Source organism: Cupressus sempervirens, chromosome 7 (genome assembly GCF_028749045.1).
Source record: "Cupressus sempervirens isolate cs-2001-9-10 chromosome 7, ASM2874904v1, whole genome shotgun sequence".
In the NCBI taxonomy this organism is placed as follows: Eukaryota; Viridiplantae; Streptophyta; class Pinopsida; order Cupressales; family Cupressaceae; genus Cupressus; species Cupressus sempervirens.
This window is the reverse complement of record NC_143124.1, coordinates 747,927,440-747,945,333: the sequence shown is the minus strand read 5'-3', so window position 1 is coordinate 747,945,333 and position 17,894 is coordinate 747,927,440. Positions and strand designations below refer to the sequence as shown.

The following is a 17,894-nucleotide window of genomic DNA, read 5'->3' as shown; positions in this document are numbered from 1 at the left end:
ATCGAACATGTACATACCACCATTCATTAGCATCCATCCTATATTGAGTATGAAGAGCAGTAGTGTCATGATAATTCGAAGATACAAATTTAGCCAAACTCAATGAGGACAATATTGAGTTTCACTATCATCGTAAATCTTTGTAAATGCAGCCTTCTAACCAACAGCAACCTTTGCATCTCTATATGGAGCCACCTGTTTGGTTGTGAAACCATCTCTTGGCTATGAAAGCTTGGAGACAAAGCATATGCCAAGAGATGTAAGGGGGTCGTCATCTTATTTCAATGATCAACAATAATTTTTTCCACAACTTTGAAAAATGTATCTGTATGCTCCTTGCCCACTATTATTGTTTTTATGTGCTCGACCATCATGTCCATGCCATCATAATTTTCCCCAAACATGGGTGACTAAACAAACCTAATCATGATCATGATGGGCTCAATGAATTCAAGAACATATTCCGCACGATCCCACCATTCATCATCTAGGATAAATACTTTTACTTTTTGGGCTCTTTTTGTGTTTGATTGCCTCCATACACTGCACAAAGTATTGATAACCATAGCACTCAAGGCCTCTCGCACCTTCACAAGTCATCTCAAGACGATTGTGTGAGACACAAATTGTATTTCAGCAACCAATAATGGCATAAAACATACATGTCATTTATCAAGTTAAACTATAAAAGAAATTAAAATTAAAAACTTAAAAATAAAATATAAAAACAAACTTGATTTACCTCCAACATCTCCAATGCAAAGGTCTTGAATATGGATTGTGTCATGATGATTGGTTACAAACATTGGAATCTTCTCAGCCTCTATGTAAATTTTATTGACCCATTCAATTTGAGTGTCAATCTTTTACATGAAAAAAATTGAGTGAGTGGATTGTACATGGTGTCCACAAAATGTGATGATATGTGGCCTCTACTATAGCTCCATCTACCCTACAATTCTTAGCATTGTCCTTTATGGCATGTACAACATCTGTAGGCCCATGTTTACCGTACAGGGTAAAGGATACTCAACGCATGTAGTATAGCAAGATATAACATAGAATAGATACTTTATTCATATATGCAATATGCACTTAATGCTTACAATCCGAATACAATGATTACAACGATGATCCAAAGTCCATTTCGAACGATGCACATACACCTTCCCAAAGGGGTGACTCAACTGTCACATGCCTGTTCGAATACTATTCTACCCGTCGGCTACAATATAGATTTTACCGACAACATCATCCCCCCCAAAAGAAAAGTCATCTCCGGACAACAATTACAAAATATCTAAGACAGATTAACAAAATATAATACACTAACTGTAACAGGATAGATCTTTTTCCGTCACACCACTTTCACATTCGTCCTGTGCCTGCACCAAACAGGTCTCCAAAACACGTTGCATCTATAGCCTTTGCTAAAACAATACTATTTCCTTAGCTAAGTTGACCTTGATAGCTACCCGTGCTGCCTTCTCTACTTCCAATGCCTAGGTACGCTAAGCCAAGTGTCGCTCTACTGCCTCCAACTAGATGATCAGCTCCTCTCAAGCTCTCTATGCATCCACCAATACAGCCTCACATCCAACACCTACTCCGAGTGCCTAAAAGCGTAACACCCTTCTCAAAAGGCTTTCTCTAGTGCTCTCTCCACCTCTGGCACAGACACTCTATGCCTGCAGTAGCTCCAGGTCTCATCAACTGGTCACACTTCCCACAACTAATAACTGCACTGACAAAAGTCCATGGAACACCCCATTTTTGTGATTTTATTCTGATTCTATACTCTTTCAGCCAACCGCTTTGTTTTACTACCTTTTCATGTCTTTCCCTTCCCTTCAGTACCATATGTTATTCATTCTGAACTGTTTTGATTTGTCGTCATTTTTTTTATTTTATTTTTTTAGAACTTCGTATCACCCTTCTTTTGTGTCCTTACGGTGGTCTACTCGATCTACTTTTCCTGCTTTCCTTTCTTACCGTATGGTGTACCCATGTGCCAGCCGTATGGTGTCCACCTCCAAAGCCGTGCAGTGTCCACCTCCAAGGCCATACATTTTCGTCTGATGATGGCCATACTCCTGGCAATGGTGCAGCCGTACGGTTCACTTTTCTCTGCTTTCACCTAGTTGTATGGTGCCCCTTCCATCCTCTCTTGTCCATACGATGTATTGATGCTTTCCCAATGTCGTACTTCCTGCCTTTTATAAGTGCTTTGATGGGTCACACAGTGTTCTAAATGGGCCGTATGGCATTCTCCAAAGTCACTGTGCGATGCTAATTTCCCTCCTTGGCCTTACCTCATATAGTATTCTAGATTTCACTTCCTCAATCCGTACAGTGTAGTTTTAACAATCTTTTGCCTATAATTTCTCATCGTACGGTATTATCTCTTGGCCGTACGATAGTGAATTTATGCTTGATTCCTCTCTCCCCGAGTCGTACGGTCAATTATTCCTCCCTCCAATGGTCGTACGGTTCTAATTCCCTTCTATTTCTAGGCTGTATGGTCCATTAATTGACTACTCCAATTAATAATCTCATTCTTCATTTCTCTCTTCCATACTCATTTATTTTAATAATCCGATCTCTTATTACTTTATTATTGTCTTTTATTTCTTTATTACTTCTGTACCCACACTTTGAAAACCTGTTCAACTTTGTATTTTATCTACATTTAGTTATCTTACATATATACATTATTTATTGCTTTTATACTGTTTCTCAATTGTTCGTCTACGGAGGTGCGTAATTTCTTTCATCATAAGTTTTTAACTTCGACCCATTCACTGCATCAGGTACTTCCCGTCGAGGGTCCATAATTTTACTGCTTTGTTATCGCCCACTTCACGGATTTTATATTATTCGACCCACTTTATTTTAAATTTGCCTGGTCTGATCTTGTTGTGCCCATTATACCTTAGCACTAGTTCTCCCAATTGAAATATATTCAACTTCAAGTGCTTGTCGTGTCATGCCTTATGCCTGTTCTATATAACCTTCGTGACCCATTGTGCCTGCATTCATCGCTCATCAAATTTATTTAAATTACACCATCCCTCCCTTAGACTTTCCATATCTCCAAGCTTGTTTTCAATTGCAATCCTCGAACTTGGTACCATGAATTTCGTCGGTTGCCACTCATTGTCATTACTAATTGTATTCTTGAATTTAGAACCTTCACTCCATACTACTGAAGTTTTTACTAAGCCCTCCCTCTTTCTTTCATGTGCCGACCGTATGATGTGTTTTCCTTGCTGCTGGAACCTTTCTACTAAATCTATGGTGCGTTGTAACATTTTCTTTCTACACAGTCTATTCACCATGTACCGTACAGTGAAATCTTTCCTTTTGCTAGGTTCATACGGTATGTTCTTCCCTTCAACTTCCACCGTAACCGCCTTTCCTTCTTCCGCTTCTCTGTATTCCTTCCGACATTCATTTTTCTCTCATTTCTCGCCTTCGTTGACCCTTAACATATTATAGCTTGGAAAGAGCTCGTAATCCTCCATCTCCCAGTGAAATAGACCATTTATAAAATCCAGATCGTCATCCTTCGATCCACTTTCCAACCACCAGGACTCCTTCCTCATCCGATTCCATTCTCTTTTTTCCTTTGTCATCACTCTCGCCTTCACCTTATGAGTCTAACGACGTTGCCTCTTCCCCTACCATTTGTGTACGCAAGTCAATTATGAATCTTCTGCCTCCACATTCCATGGATAGGGTGTTCTGTTTCCAATCATGTTTTGCCTTTGCTTGCACCAACCAACCCCATCCAAGGATAGCGTCGTACCCTCTTCTTTTCAGTGGGATGACCACAAAATCTAGTAAAAATAGTTGCGTCCCAATCGTTACTGGTTGTGCCATCAAAGTTCCCAATGGTTTTATCCCATGTTGATCTGCTGTGGAAAAATGGAATGTAGGTGGCCACAGCATGGGTTGTCCTAGCTTTTTCCAAATATCTTTTGGTAGCACGTTCATGCCTAATCCTCCGTCTACAATTGTATCTGTCAGTACAGTGCCCAAAATGCCCATCTCAACTACTACCGAATGCCTTCCTACCATAAGTGCCACTAGCATCGGGTCTGCTGCCGTTGTTCCATTACTATCCCTTCCTGTTTCCTCCGTCACTCTCAAGAGCAGTGTCATATTCATAATAGTCGTTCGCAACTATGGCATCGTGAGAAGGTCATTTAATTTAATAGGAACTTCTGTTTGCATTATCTGCCTTATCATGTTCTATTCCACTAAGTTCCTTTCCGAAGTTTCAACAGTGTCTTTTACTTGTGATTTCCTTGTTTTCATCTACCTTTCCAGTTTTGTTCGTGCTTTTTGTAACCTCTCCTCTTCTTCTGCATCAAGGTATTTTGCTTCGTCTGCTTGCTCACGTATGACTGCCAATACCTTCTCCTCACATGTTTCAATGCTTAATAGATTTACCCCTTGCTTTGGGCATTTTGAATCTTCGTGGTCCCCCGGAGCACACCATCTGCATAGTAGCTATGGCATCTCCTTTGTAGTACAGTCTCTAATGAAGTGGCCCCAAAGATTGCACGCACGGCATTGTATCATCGGCCGTCCACTCAAGTCGTACTGTATTTGACTCTAGCCTCCATTGTTATTGTTGTTATTATTGCCACCCCTTCCGCGTCTATTATTGTTGCAATATCCTCCCGAAGTTGCATTGTTGCTTGTGTTATTTCCGGTAGACACTTCCTGCATTAATAACACCTACTAGTGTCCTTTTGATTTCATGTTAAATGGGCACTCCTTTAGGGAATGTCCTGCAACCTGGCAAATGTCACAAAATTGTTTCTTCGGGCATGAGCCCTTTGTATGGCCATCCTCTTTACAGTTTGTGCACCATAGTTCTCCCTTCACTGTGTCTAGATTCTTTTTCAAATTCTTAAATTCTTTCATCATTATGAGCATATCTTTCTGTAATGCTCGAACTTTCTTGTTCGGTTATTCGTCACTACTGCTACTTTCGGATGACAAATCGTCTGAATCTGATGATTTATGCTTTTTCTTCTTACTTATCTTCTATTCACTTTCCAAATCCATTGCACGATTATATGCATTGGCGTACGACGCGGGTGGCACAATCTTCATCTTCTTTTTCAGAGTCGGTCGTAAACCCCCCACAAACCATCATTTCTTCAAACTGTCCACCAATTGACTTTCCATCTTCCCAACCAACTCTTTCAGCCCTCTAGCATAGGCCCGGATTGTTTCATTCTTTCCTTGCTTGGTGCTATATATCTCCGCTACTATTCCATTATCGTCCCGTAGCAATCAAAACTCTGGTATGAACTCTTTTCTAACGTCCGCCCATGTAGTCAGTTTCTAAGGGTTAGCGTCCGAAAACCAATCAATTGCCACACCCCGTAGGGTTGCTGGGAACTATCTGACCCAATCGTCCTCATCCGTCACGCCATTTGCTATCCATATGGTTTCGCACGTCTAATTGGATCTGTCGTACCATCACCATTAAACTTCGGTGATTTTTCTTTGGGACCTACCATCACTACTTTCTTTTGATTCTTAGGTACTTGTCTACCCCCGCTATTCTAAGCGCCCGCGCAATTCTGAGCACCTGCACTGTTCTACACAGTCGCACTGCTTCAGACAACCGTGCTACTTCCAATAATTGCATTGCCTAGTGAAAGGTCTTCTTTAAGTGAAGTTGTTCAATTCTTCACCTGTATTCGTTCATCCAGTGTATCAAGAACGAAGAGTTCACTCCACGCTTGTGCTCCCTCGGCACTTCGAGCCATGCGAGTTGCTTCCCTTCTGTTCGGATACTCTACCCTTAGCGTATACAGGTTAAGAAACTCCTCCCTTGTTTCTTCCACCAAATTTAATCGTTGTTGAGTCTCCTCCAGCAATTCCTCGGCACTCCTCGCCCTACTAGGTGAGTGCACTCCTTCCATTTGTGCCTCTTCACCCTTTTAGTGCCCGTCGGCAATCTGCTGAAGCTTCTACCTGCGCTCTACCTAATGTGCTCAAATTAAAACTTCTTGTGTTGTACGTATTTCATCCTCGTCTTTTACCTTGTTCCTATCCTTGTTAAGAAAATTCGGCATTAATCTTCATAACATTCCTTTGTTCCAAGTTCGTCTGGCAACAGCGCCAAATGTTTACCGTATAGGGTAAAGGATACTTAACACATGTAGTATAGCAAGATATAACACAAAAAAAATACTTTATTCATATATGCAATATGCACTTAATGCTTACAATCCGAATACAATGATTACAATGATGATCCAAAGTCCATTTCGGACAATGCACATATACCTTCCCGAAGAGGTGACTCAACCGTCACGCGCCCGTTCAGATACTATTCTACCCGTCAGCTACAATATAGATTTTACCGACAATAGCCTAGGCCCTCCATCTCAATTGATTCCATAAGAAAATTGGCAACGAAACTTGCATCTTTCACTTGCCCCTCACAATCCACTACCTTCAAGAACATCGTCCCTTTAGATGACACTGTTATAACATTGATCAAAGGCCCATTCTTGCAATGTTTCCATCTATCAAAAATGATGGACACACCTGTTTCCACCCATGTATCCTTGATCAATCTCAATTTTGTCTCCACCAAGGCTTTTTCCTTTGACAAGAACCTTTTCATACCCAATTATAATCAAGAGGTGTCTTGCAAAGGGTAGTCGCCATCTCCTGCCAATAAGGTGATCTAACAAGATTGAATGGAAGCCCATTCACATATAAGAAAGGAGCAATATTTTGATCAGAAATCTCACTAATTTCACTTTGGGAAAACCATATCCAATGGGCCTCTTTTCCATGGAACATTTTGTGGTTAAGAAAGTGGTGGAATTGGCGAGAAAGGATGCAGACCAGCAAATTTTCCTAAGCCACTAGGAGGTCTTCTCGAGCCTGTCTAGGTTGGGGATGGACTAGTTACTATCTTTCCTCTATTACTTCTCCTATCAGCTTTGTCATGTTTTCTAAGATATTATAGAATTAAATGAGTTAACAGCCCATTCCCAACTGCCCTCGCACAAGGTTTCATTCCTTTTCCAAAGTTGGGAATGAAGTGAGGTATCACTAGATAGTATGAGCTTGAATACTCTACATTGTAATGGTTACATCTCCAAATATAACTTCCACCACCAGGCACAACCTTAGACATTATTGTGTAACACCAAAGCAGTGAATGTGCATCAATTTTAAAAGGGTTTTCCTTAGCAACTATACTAGAGTTTCCACTTCCACTTTCAGCCATTTTATTTGACTCTACAATGGACCTCAAATGGAAAACAAAACTCAACAAATTATTGCAACAAAAATTTATTGAAAAAATAAATCAGTAGTCTAACCCTTTAATATGCATACAAAGTATAAAAAGGTACTTTGAAAACCTCTTTAAAAACTTGAGAAATAAATAAAAAATTATAAAAAGCTTTAAAAAGATCGTTATAAAATTGGACAAAATGAAGATTCACTTGCCTTTGACCACTAAATCTACCTTCCCCAACAATTCTTAAGTCTTTGATGCGGGTCTCAGTAATCCATAGTGTTTACCTTTGAAGAAAAATGTGCATTGAACAAAAGCAAAAATGGTGAAAAATACTTGAGAGATGAATGAATTATCATAAGGTGACCAAATGCATGCTTTATTGATCGAAATTAGGGTTATATGCATTTTTGGTTAAAGGTAAAATAAAAAATGGCATGTGAGGCCCCTTTTAAGACACCCACAGCATTGGATTATTGCGGATTTTGCATGGGTTTTGGCAAGATTCTGATCGAGCATCCGAGCAAAACCATGATCAAGATTGCATGGGAATCAAGATTCAGGGCTAAACTGCTAACTTAGGTTCTCATCAGATCTTGCAAGTTGCAACACTTTAGAGAATTACTCTTTTGAAGTTATTCGAAAGCATGATAATATTTGAGTTGTAAGTTAAGAATTAATTTTACTAGAGTAGTTTTAGAGATCATATTTTCTATCTAAGCAACAATTTTGTAAGCTTTCAATTGGTGAATTTGTAATGTTCCTCAATTCTAGAATAGAATTTAATAATAATAATCTTGAGAATATATATATATATTAATAGACAAATATAAATTATAATATAACCAATATTATCAATCAAACATAATATATTATATTAATATAATAATATAATATCTTATAAATGAATAAATGAAATTATACAATTGAAATATATTATAAATATATTGATTATCATATTTGATTAAATAATATAAATAAATCATTTCATACAATTATATTTATTGAAATATAAGCATATTTTAATGTAATAACAAACCAATATTAAAATATAAATACATTGAATTAATATCAATAGTTGTGACTATTCACTTTCAGGCATATATTAAACGAGTGATGGTATTAACGAAGGGGAAGAAAAACAGAGGACTGGAGTGGCAGACTGAAGACGAAAGAAGGTGAGTCTTATAGCATTCGGGCATTGAAAGGAATTAATAACAAAGGAAGCAGAGGAGTCTTACACAAGCAAGAGAAATAGCAGAGCGCAGACTATATGATCGAGAACATTTCTCATATTGAATCAAATCTGGAACAACCACCTCCATTATTAATAAAGAATTATTGCAGAGAGAGTAATGAATATTAATGCAGAATAGGAGTAGAGATAGGGAGAGCGAACAAGCCAAGCAATCAGCGAATAGGAAGAAAGTCAAGGGTTTGGACAGAGCAGAAATCGTCAACGATACTTCTCTCTCTGTGGTTTTTTTATAGCATGGTTATATTATATTGAATAGGACTCACTATCAATTTACATCAAATCAAAACTAAAAATATCAATCCACCTTCAGCATTTGCTTTCTAACCTTCTTTGGCACGGGATCATCCAAAATTTGATATTATCACCATAGCATATGGCATACAACAGTAACATTCATGTGGATTGGAGTGGCATTCAGAACGTCCAACCTATTATTTTATTCAGGAAACTCCACAAGTACGGTATATACAGTCAGTGTCAATATACAGGGAGGAACGGAGAAGAACTTACAAAATAAAGGACTTCAATCAGGAATCAAAGAAGTGAGAGAAGTATATAGGATACCAATCTAAGAGGAGCAATAAGCAGTGAATAGGGATGAGGCAAAATAGATTGACAAAGAGAAGTTAAAGAAAATCAGATCCCAGTCAGAGAGTGGTCTATATAAAAGTATATCCAATAATACTCTTTATTGGCGGCACCAACAATTATTACGAGCATAAATATATCCAATTCAGAATCTGATGTCAAGGGTATGATCAGTTTCAAAGGAATACTAGACATCTGCAAGATAAATATATAGAGAATAATTCGCCATAATGAATCAGTTCAAACAAATGAATCTGCCAAATAGTATTCTCATAAGGGAATACCCAGACAGGGACAACAGATGTTCAAAAAGATAAATCACCAAAATATAGAGACAACTACATTAAGATATTGTAAAGAATATTAAATTAAAGAATTGGTTCACCACAAGCTGTGACTCATTTTTGAATAGGTATGACTGAGTGGATACATGGATAATAGTAAGAAAGTGTATATAAGGGAACTAAGGTCTGAGCTATGCTGACAAGTGTACCATTACTTTTACATACATGAGTGAAAGATGAATTTTTGGAGATGAAACATTTCTTATATCTATCACATCTGGATCAGTATTAAACATCAAATCTAGGTTGATATAATCAATCTTTAAATAGTATATTATTATTCACATCCAGTTTAGAAATATAATTGCAAGGGCAACCATCAAAGGTCATTTTGTATTACATATCAGGAATCATAAGGGTCATTAAGTATAAATTTATTTTTCAAGAACTAATCATCTAAGTTACAAATTCAATCATCTACATCAGATATCCAATGGCATTGATATATCGACCTTCAAGTAGTAGTACATAAGATTATAATGAAATCAAGAATAAAAATAAAAATAAGAATGAACAATTCAAGCTAGTGCCCTGAATTCATAGACAAACTAAGAGGGGGCATTACAGTGGTATTAGAGCATGATCTTGCCATCCTGTAGGGTGAATAATAATAAAATGATCAGCATATATGAACAAAAATTGTCATCAAAGATATGTGGAAGAAGAATGGAAAAAAGATATGTATAGTCAGCGAACAAGAAGAGAAATATCCAATAAAACTGAAGAGATAGACCAGAGGGTAAGCAATAATAAGGATAACCATTTATTTTAGATGACATAAATATGTGCGGAGAGCAGTTGCGACAAGGCTATAGATGATCATCATTTAGACTGGCATTGATTTCATATAATCAGAAATAAAGATTAAAGTAATGACATTCTAAATTGAATGTTATAATTCCTCGTATGGAATTAAGGAAGAAAGTGAACGTCTCTCAATGACTTCACAAGATATTCTATAATTGAATATTCTTAAGGAAGTGAGGCAGGGAATCGAGTATTCTCTGAAGGGCAGTACATATTGTTAAGGAAAATCATATGCATATGTAAGGATGGATACAGCTAGAGTGGGTATCCATAAGGCCTAGGATGAGGAAGAACTCCCTCCTAGGAAGGATGGATATATCAAGATTGATTATGCATAAGGTCTTAAAGAGAAGCATCATGAGAAGATGGTGCTTAGTGGAGAGTTGTTCTATTAATTAGAGCCCCAGGAAGCACTCCCCCAGGAGCTAAGCATCTGATCACAACTTCTCCTTAAGAAGGGTTTAAATTGGGAATTAGGATCTTATATTTTTAATGACTTACAAGATTGAATAATATTCTTATCATGGGTTTTGAAGTACTAACATGTGATGCAGGTCTAACATGTGTATGCTTCGTGTCTGCATCATGTCTTCATGCATCAATGTGTATACTTTGTGTCTACATCGTGTCTTCATACACTATATATATATATATATATATATATATATATATAGTGTATGCTTATGTTTTCATATATTCTAGTATATGTTTCTTAGTGAATGCCAAGAATTAGGGACATTCTTAAGGAGTATTGAGCAACATGAACATTCTTAGCAAGAGTTAAGATTAAGGACATTTTGTCAAGGTTGGATCAAGGGCATTCTCAGTAAGTGTTAAAGTTAAGAGAACATTCTAATGAATGTTTTAGAAAGAAATTAAGACAAAGACTCTACATCTTTGAAGACTTACTTATCCATAAAGGAAGCAACACCTACCAAAAGGAGAATCACAAGCGCAACAACAAATTAAGATAAGCTCCTTCTTTTTCATTCTTAGTAGTTTAAATTGAATCTTGCGATCATCAAAATATTTATGTATAGCTATCTAATCCCAAAATGAAATTGTTGTGACAGGGCCATAGAAAATCACAAGGAGAAAATAATGCATTGCTTGAGGACAAGCAATTTTGGGAAGGGTGGACTATAATGTTCCTCAATTCTAGAATAGAGTTTAATAATAATAATCTTGAGAATATATATATATATAGACAAATATAAATTATAATATAACCAATATTATCAATCAAACATAATATATTAAATTAATATAATAATATAATATCTTATAAATGAATAAATGAAATTATACTACTGAAATATATTATAAATATATTAATTATCATATTTGATTAAATAATATAAATAAATCATATCATACAATTATATTTATTGAAATATAAGCATATTTAATTGTAATAACAAACCAATATTAAAATATAAATACATTAAATTAATATCAATAGTTGTGACTATTCACTTTCAGGCATATATTAAACGAGTGATGGTATTAACGAAGGGGAAGAAAAACACAGGACTGGAGTGGCAGACTGAAGACGAAAGGAGGTGAGTCTTATAGCATTCGGGCATTGAAAGGAATTAATAACAAAGGAAGCAGAGGAGTCTTACACAAGCAAGAGAAATAGCAGAGTGCAGACTATATGATGGAGAACATTTCTCATATTGAATCAAATCTGGAACAACCACCTCCATTATTAATAAAGAATTATTGCAGAGAGAGTAATGAATATTAACGCAGAATAGGAGTAGAGATAGGGAGAGCGAACAAGCCAAGCAATCAGCGAATAGGAAGAAAGTCAAGGGTTTGGACAGAGCAGAAGTCGTCAACAATACTTCTCTCTCTGTAGTTTTTTTATAGCATGGTTATATTATATTGAATAGGACTCACTATCAATTTACATCCAATCAAAACTAAAAATATCAATCCACCTTCAGCACTTGCTTTCTAACCTTCTTTGGCACAGGATTATCCAACATTTGATATTATCACCATAGCATATGGCATACAACAGTAACATTCATGTGGATTGGAGTGGCATTCAGAACGTCCAATCTATTATTTTATTCAGGAAACTCCACAAGTACGGAATATACAGTCAGTGTCAATATACAGGGAGGAACAGAGAAGAACTTACAAAATAAAGGACTTCAATCAGGAATCAAAGAAGTGAGAGAAGCATATAGGATACCAATCTAAGAGGAGCAACAAGCAACGAATAGGGATAAGGCAAAATAGATTGACAAAGAGAAGTTAAAGAAAATCAGATCCCAGTCAGAGAGTGGTCTATATAAAAGTATATCCAATAATACTCTCTATTGGCAGTACCAACAATTATTACGAGCATAAATATATCCAATTCAAAATCTGATGTCAAGGGTATGATCAGTTTCAAAGGAATACTAGACATCTGCAAGATAAATATATAGAGAATAATCCGCCATAATGAATCAGTTCAAACAAATGAATCTGCCAAATAGTATTCTCATAAGGGAATACCCAGACAGGGGCAACAGATGTTTAAAAAGATAAATCACCAAAATATAGAGACAACTACATTAAGATATTGTAAAGAATATTAAATTAAAGAATTGGTTCACCACAAGCTGTGACTCATTTTTGAATAGGTATGACTGAGTGGATACATGGATACTAGTAAGAAAGTGTATATAAGGGAACTAAGGTCTGAGCTATGCCGACAAGTGTACCATTACTTTTACATACATGAGTGAAAGATGAATTTTTGGAGATGAAACATTTCTTATATCTATCACATCTGGATCAGTATTAAACATCAAATCTAGGTTGATATGATCAATCTTTAAATAGTATATTATTATTCACATCCAGTATAGAAATATAATTGCAAGGGCAACCATCAAAGGTCATTTTGTATTACATATCACGAATCATAAGGATCATTAAGTATAAATTTATTTTTCAAGCACTAATCATCTAAATTACAAATTCAATCATCTACATCAGACACCCAATGGCATTGATATATCATTGACCTTCAAGTAGTAGTACATAAGATTATAATGAAATCAAGAATAAAAATAAAAATAAGAATGAACAATTCAAGCTAGTGCCCTGAATTCAAAGTCAACCTAAGAGGGGACATTACAGAATTACTTTATTAGAGTAGTTTCAGATATCATATTTGATATCAATGTCGTAGTTCCACTTGCAGGATAGTAATTGCATGATACTCACTTGGCAAGGAAGGACCCAAAGAAGAGGGAGCTTTAATAAATACGTAGATTTTGTGCAAGTGAGGACTAGCTCAAGTTGCCATGGCAGGGGATTTTGATGACACGTGAGTAGTAATTCCTACATTAGAAGTCTATGGAAAACGTGTCGATTTCTCAAGCCCAAATGATGAATAAAAAGTCGATTTGATGGGGCCTATCCTAGGTTTCAACCATTCAATTAGATAATTTGGCTGCAAGAAGCCCAAATGCAAACTCAAAAAAGGCTGAAGAAATAGAGGGAAAGGCTGAAATGGAGAAGTAGCCCCTACCAACGAAAACTAAAGCTAGCATCTCCACAAAGGGTAAGAAACATGCATCCTCTATACCTACCTTAACTTTAAATTGAAAGAAAAAGATGAATCCTTATGATGGTGAAATAAATGTTGAAACATGGAATTCATAGCTTAAGATTTGGACGTTTATTCTGAGATTCATAGATATGATGAACACAAGAATAATTTTGCAAAGATCAAAAACAAATAATCATGTAATTATTTTTGTGAGATAGTTATGCTAAATGTCTCAAACTATCACCAAATAGAAAATATTAATGGAATTGTTAAAAGCCCAAATCTCTCTACCCAACTCGTAACATCCCCTTTTCCGAGCTAACTTGTTGGAATCATCATTGTTGTTACATGAAAAGCTCGAGCTATCAATTAACGTCACAACAGCTAGAGACAAGGATCCATGGGAGGCAATTAAGCACATGTCACAAATTCATTGGTCTATGTTGAACAGTACCTCCACCTAGAGGGGATGGAGGCACCAACCTCCCAACAATTCCCCCCAGCATGACCCACAGGATTTGAACCTGTAACCCAGCGCTCTGATACCACTTGTTGGAATCACTGTTGCCGTCGCACCAAAAGCTCAAGCTATCAATGAACGTCACAACAGCCAAAGACAAGGATCCGCAAGAGGTGGTTAAGCACATGTCACAAATCCATCGGTCTATGTTGAATGGTACCTTCACCAGGATGGGACAGAGGCACCAACCTCCCAACGCAACTATCATATCAATGAACATAGTTACATTTCCATATTCATGAGCTTGAGAAGGCAATTAAAATAGTTATCTTACATGTTCATATGAAAAGAGATCAACAATTATAACCAAATAACTAAATCACCTTAACTATCAATTGAAGGAGTATTCAATCAAAACAAGTGCTTAAACATTAACAATCAATTTAGTAAACAAGATCTTCATCTCGTAATTACATTGCCATGTCTATAAACACATTGCTATTTAAAATTTAGTTCTATCCATATAATTAATTAATAATCTTGATTACAATTAAGGCATAATCAAATAGAACTAAACTGAAGATTTTAAGTTTGCAATACCCTAAATTCTGAAACCAGAATCCGCCTAGGGCAACATCTATAAAACCCAAGTTAGTCCACATACATCACTTAGGGCACAAAAACTTATACTTGTATCGTAATAACCAATACCATTTAGGGCAAAAAAACCACTGTGACATCCTTTTTTTCCCATTGCTAATTAGGACAATTAAATGTCAATAAAAGATATGCTCATTTTATATTCAAATGAATGAAGGATTGTCATGTCCCTCCTTAGTTTGACCATCAAAGTCATGGGAGTTAGCCTATCATGGGAGTTTGCCTATCATGGGAGTGTCGTTGGCTAGCAATGTTGGACAGAGACTCACACAGGGGATTCAATGGTCGAACATGCCATTTCAGACAGTTTTGGGCCAGTTTGGTATAGTTTCTTGATTTTAGGAGGTTTCCCTAAAATTTAGGAGGATGTGGTAATTTCCAGTTATGAGGTTTCTTGGGACCAATTCCTGGTTTTAGTTTTAGGATGACAAGATGAGTTTCCTATTTTTTAGGAGCATCCCTAAAATTTAGGGACTATCAGTTGACACATTTTATCCAGCATTAGTCACAGACAAGTGACAAGGTTAGATTCATGATTGGTTGGTTATTTTGGGCTATTATAGGCTATATAGGAAATATTTTAATATTTTTAAATATTTCTTAAGTTAGCTATAAATAAATTAAAATAAGGCTACTTATATCAGAGTAACGAGAATCGCCATAAAATCGCCTGAATCGGCGATTCGGCGATTAGATTCAGCAATGGCGATTTTTTTGGAGTCGAAAATCGCCATTGCCGATTTCTTCAAGTGAATCGCCTGAATCGGCGATTCAGGCGATTCAGGCAAAAAATCGCATGAATCGCCTAGAAAAATCGGCAGGAATCGCCCGCGGCCAATAAAGTATAGAGTTGTAAAATTTGAAAAAATTGCTTGGTTTTTTTACTTTGTTTTTGACCATTTCTCTTTGTTATAACCCTAAAGGGCCTTCTATTTATTTAACATGAGTAGAAAAGAGGAAAAGTGAGAGAGAAGAAGAGAAAAGAAAAGCCATAGGTTTCTAACCGGCAAGAAGAAAAAGCACAAAAGAGATCAGCAATCCATTTGGGGAGGCCATCAATTGCATTGGGAGCATTAGGGAGCCAATCTCAACACTCCTCAACTCATTTGCAAGAGGTAAGTGCTCTTTTTTTTTTTGCATGTTAGTGTATTATGCATTTTTTGTTAAATTTTTATAGTTTTCAAGATTTTTAGTTTAGATCTTGAATGTTCTTTATTTTTACTAAGTTGCAAACTAGGGTTTGTTGTTTTGTAGCTTTTATTAGCTTCAAACTTTGATATTTTACATATAAATTTTTATTGCAGCAGCCTTTGCTTTCATTTTTTGCAAATTCGCAATGGGTAGAAAAGATGAATGTTGGAAATATAACGAAGAGTTTCCTGGAAGAACCAAATATCAAACAAAATGTATTTTTTGTAAAGAAAAAATAACTTCTGGGGGTATTTATAGATTGAAATACCACATTGCTGCTATACCTGGACACGATGTTACAATTTGCACTCACCAAACTCCTGAGGCAAAACGCACTTGCTTAATGGCATTAGAAAAAATTGAAAAAGACAAAGCCAATAGGAAAATGCAACTTGAAGGGTTAAGGGGTATTGGCTCCCATGTTCCCGCATCCGCATCTGCAGCCGCATCCACATCTGCATCTGCATCAGCTTCTGCATCTGTAGGTTGTGTTGGAGAGGGTTCTTCTAGGCCTCCTTTTTATCCTAGTTCTTCTGCTCGTGCTGGTGCTAGTCGGTCACATACTGAGACAAAGTCCCACACCAACCTATTGCAGCCTAGAGTGCGGAAAAACAGAATGGATAGTTACTTTGTGCCCCGCACTACTCCTGGTTCCCAACCCACGCTTGAGGGCATGGGTTTGAACAAGGAAATTCATGATGCTGCCAGAAAGGAGATATGCAAATTTTGGTACTTTTGCAACATTCCATTTATTGCAGCCAGGTAATTGATTCTTTTTTCGTTGTTTTCTTTAAAGTTAAAATTAAAAGTAAAAGTAAAACTTTAATTATATTTACTTGTTTTATAATTTGAGTCTTTGACATCTAAATTTTTATTTGTGACAGGGCTCCTTATTGGCAGAACATGATAGACGCGGTTGCTATTTGTGGTCCGGGGTTTAAAGCCCCAACTGAGGCTGAGTTGAGCGGATACCTCTTGGATGAGATGGTAGACGACATGAGGGCTGAGCTCGAGGAGAACCGAAAGGAGTGGATTGCAAAGGGTTGCACCATCATGACTGATGGTTGGACAGATAGGAGGAATAGAACACTCCTCAATTTTCTTGTATCCTGTGGAGGTAATTGATCATTCTACTTTCCTACATACATAATTGTAAATTTTGATTTGTTGAATGCTAATTTGTTGATGATCCATTTAATTTTAATATTCTAATTCGTTGTTTTGTTACTTGTAGGATATACCATGTTCATCAAATCCATTGATGCTTCCGCACATGTAAAAAATGCCACATACTTATGTGAGGCTATTGAGGAAGTCATAGCAGAGGTGGGAGAACAAAATGTGATCCAGGTGGTGACGGATAATGCAGCAAGTTATGTTGCTGCAGGTAAACTTTTAACTTTTCAAGTTTTAAAAATAAATTTATTTGAATTTTGAAATTTGAATTTCTAATTGACTTAAAATTGTTGTAGGTAAACTTTTGATGGAGAGGCACCCCACCATATTTTGGTCCCCTTGTGCGGCACATTGCATTGACCTCATGTTGGAGGAAATTGGCAAACTTGAGTTTGTCAAGTCATGTGTGGAAAGGGCAAAAAACATATGCAAATTCATTTATAATCATTCATTTGTCCTTAGCACAATGAGGAAGTACACAGAAGGAAGAGTTAGCTCGCCCAGGTATCACGAGGTTTGCCTCGAATTTCATCACCTTGCAGTCCTTGTTGACATCAAGAGATGAA

At 36.6% G+C, this 17,894-nt stretch overlaps 2 protein-coding genes across 2 annotated transcripts in view; one reads left to right on the top strand and one right to left on the bottom strand.

Moving 5' to 3' along the window:
* Window positions 1-17,894, bottom strand: part of LOC149549423 (gamma-interferon-responsive lysosomal thiol protein-like) — a 176,828-nt gene that overhangs the window by 75,853 nt on the left and 83,081 nt on the right. The window lies entirely within an intron of this gene.
* LOC149549427 (uncharacterized) lies at window positions 14,929-17,893 on the top strand. Its single transcript, XM_089793676.1, has 4 exons — window positions 14,929-16,914; window positions 17,037-17,269; window positions 17,387-17,539; window positions 17,625-17,893. The coding sequence occupies exons 1-4, from the start codon at window positions 16,298-16,300 to the stop codon at window positions 17,891-17,893; spliced, it is 1,272 nt and encodes a 423-aa protein (XP_089649802.1). The 5' UTR covers window positions 14,929-16,297.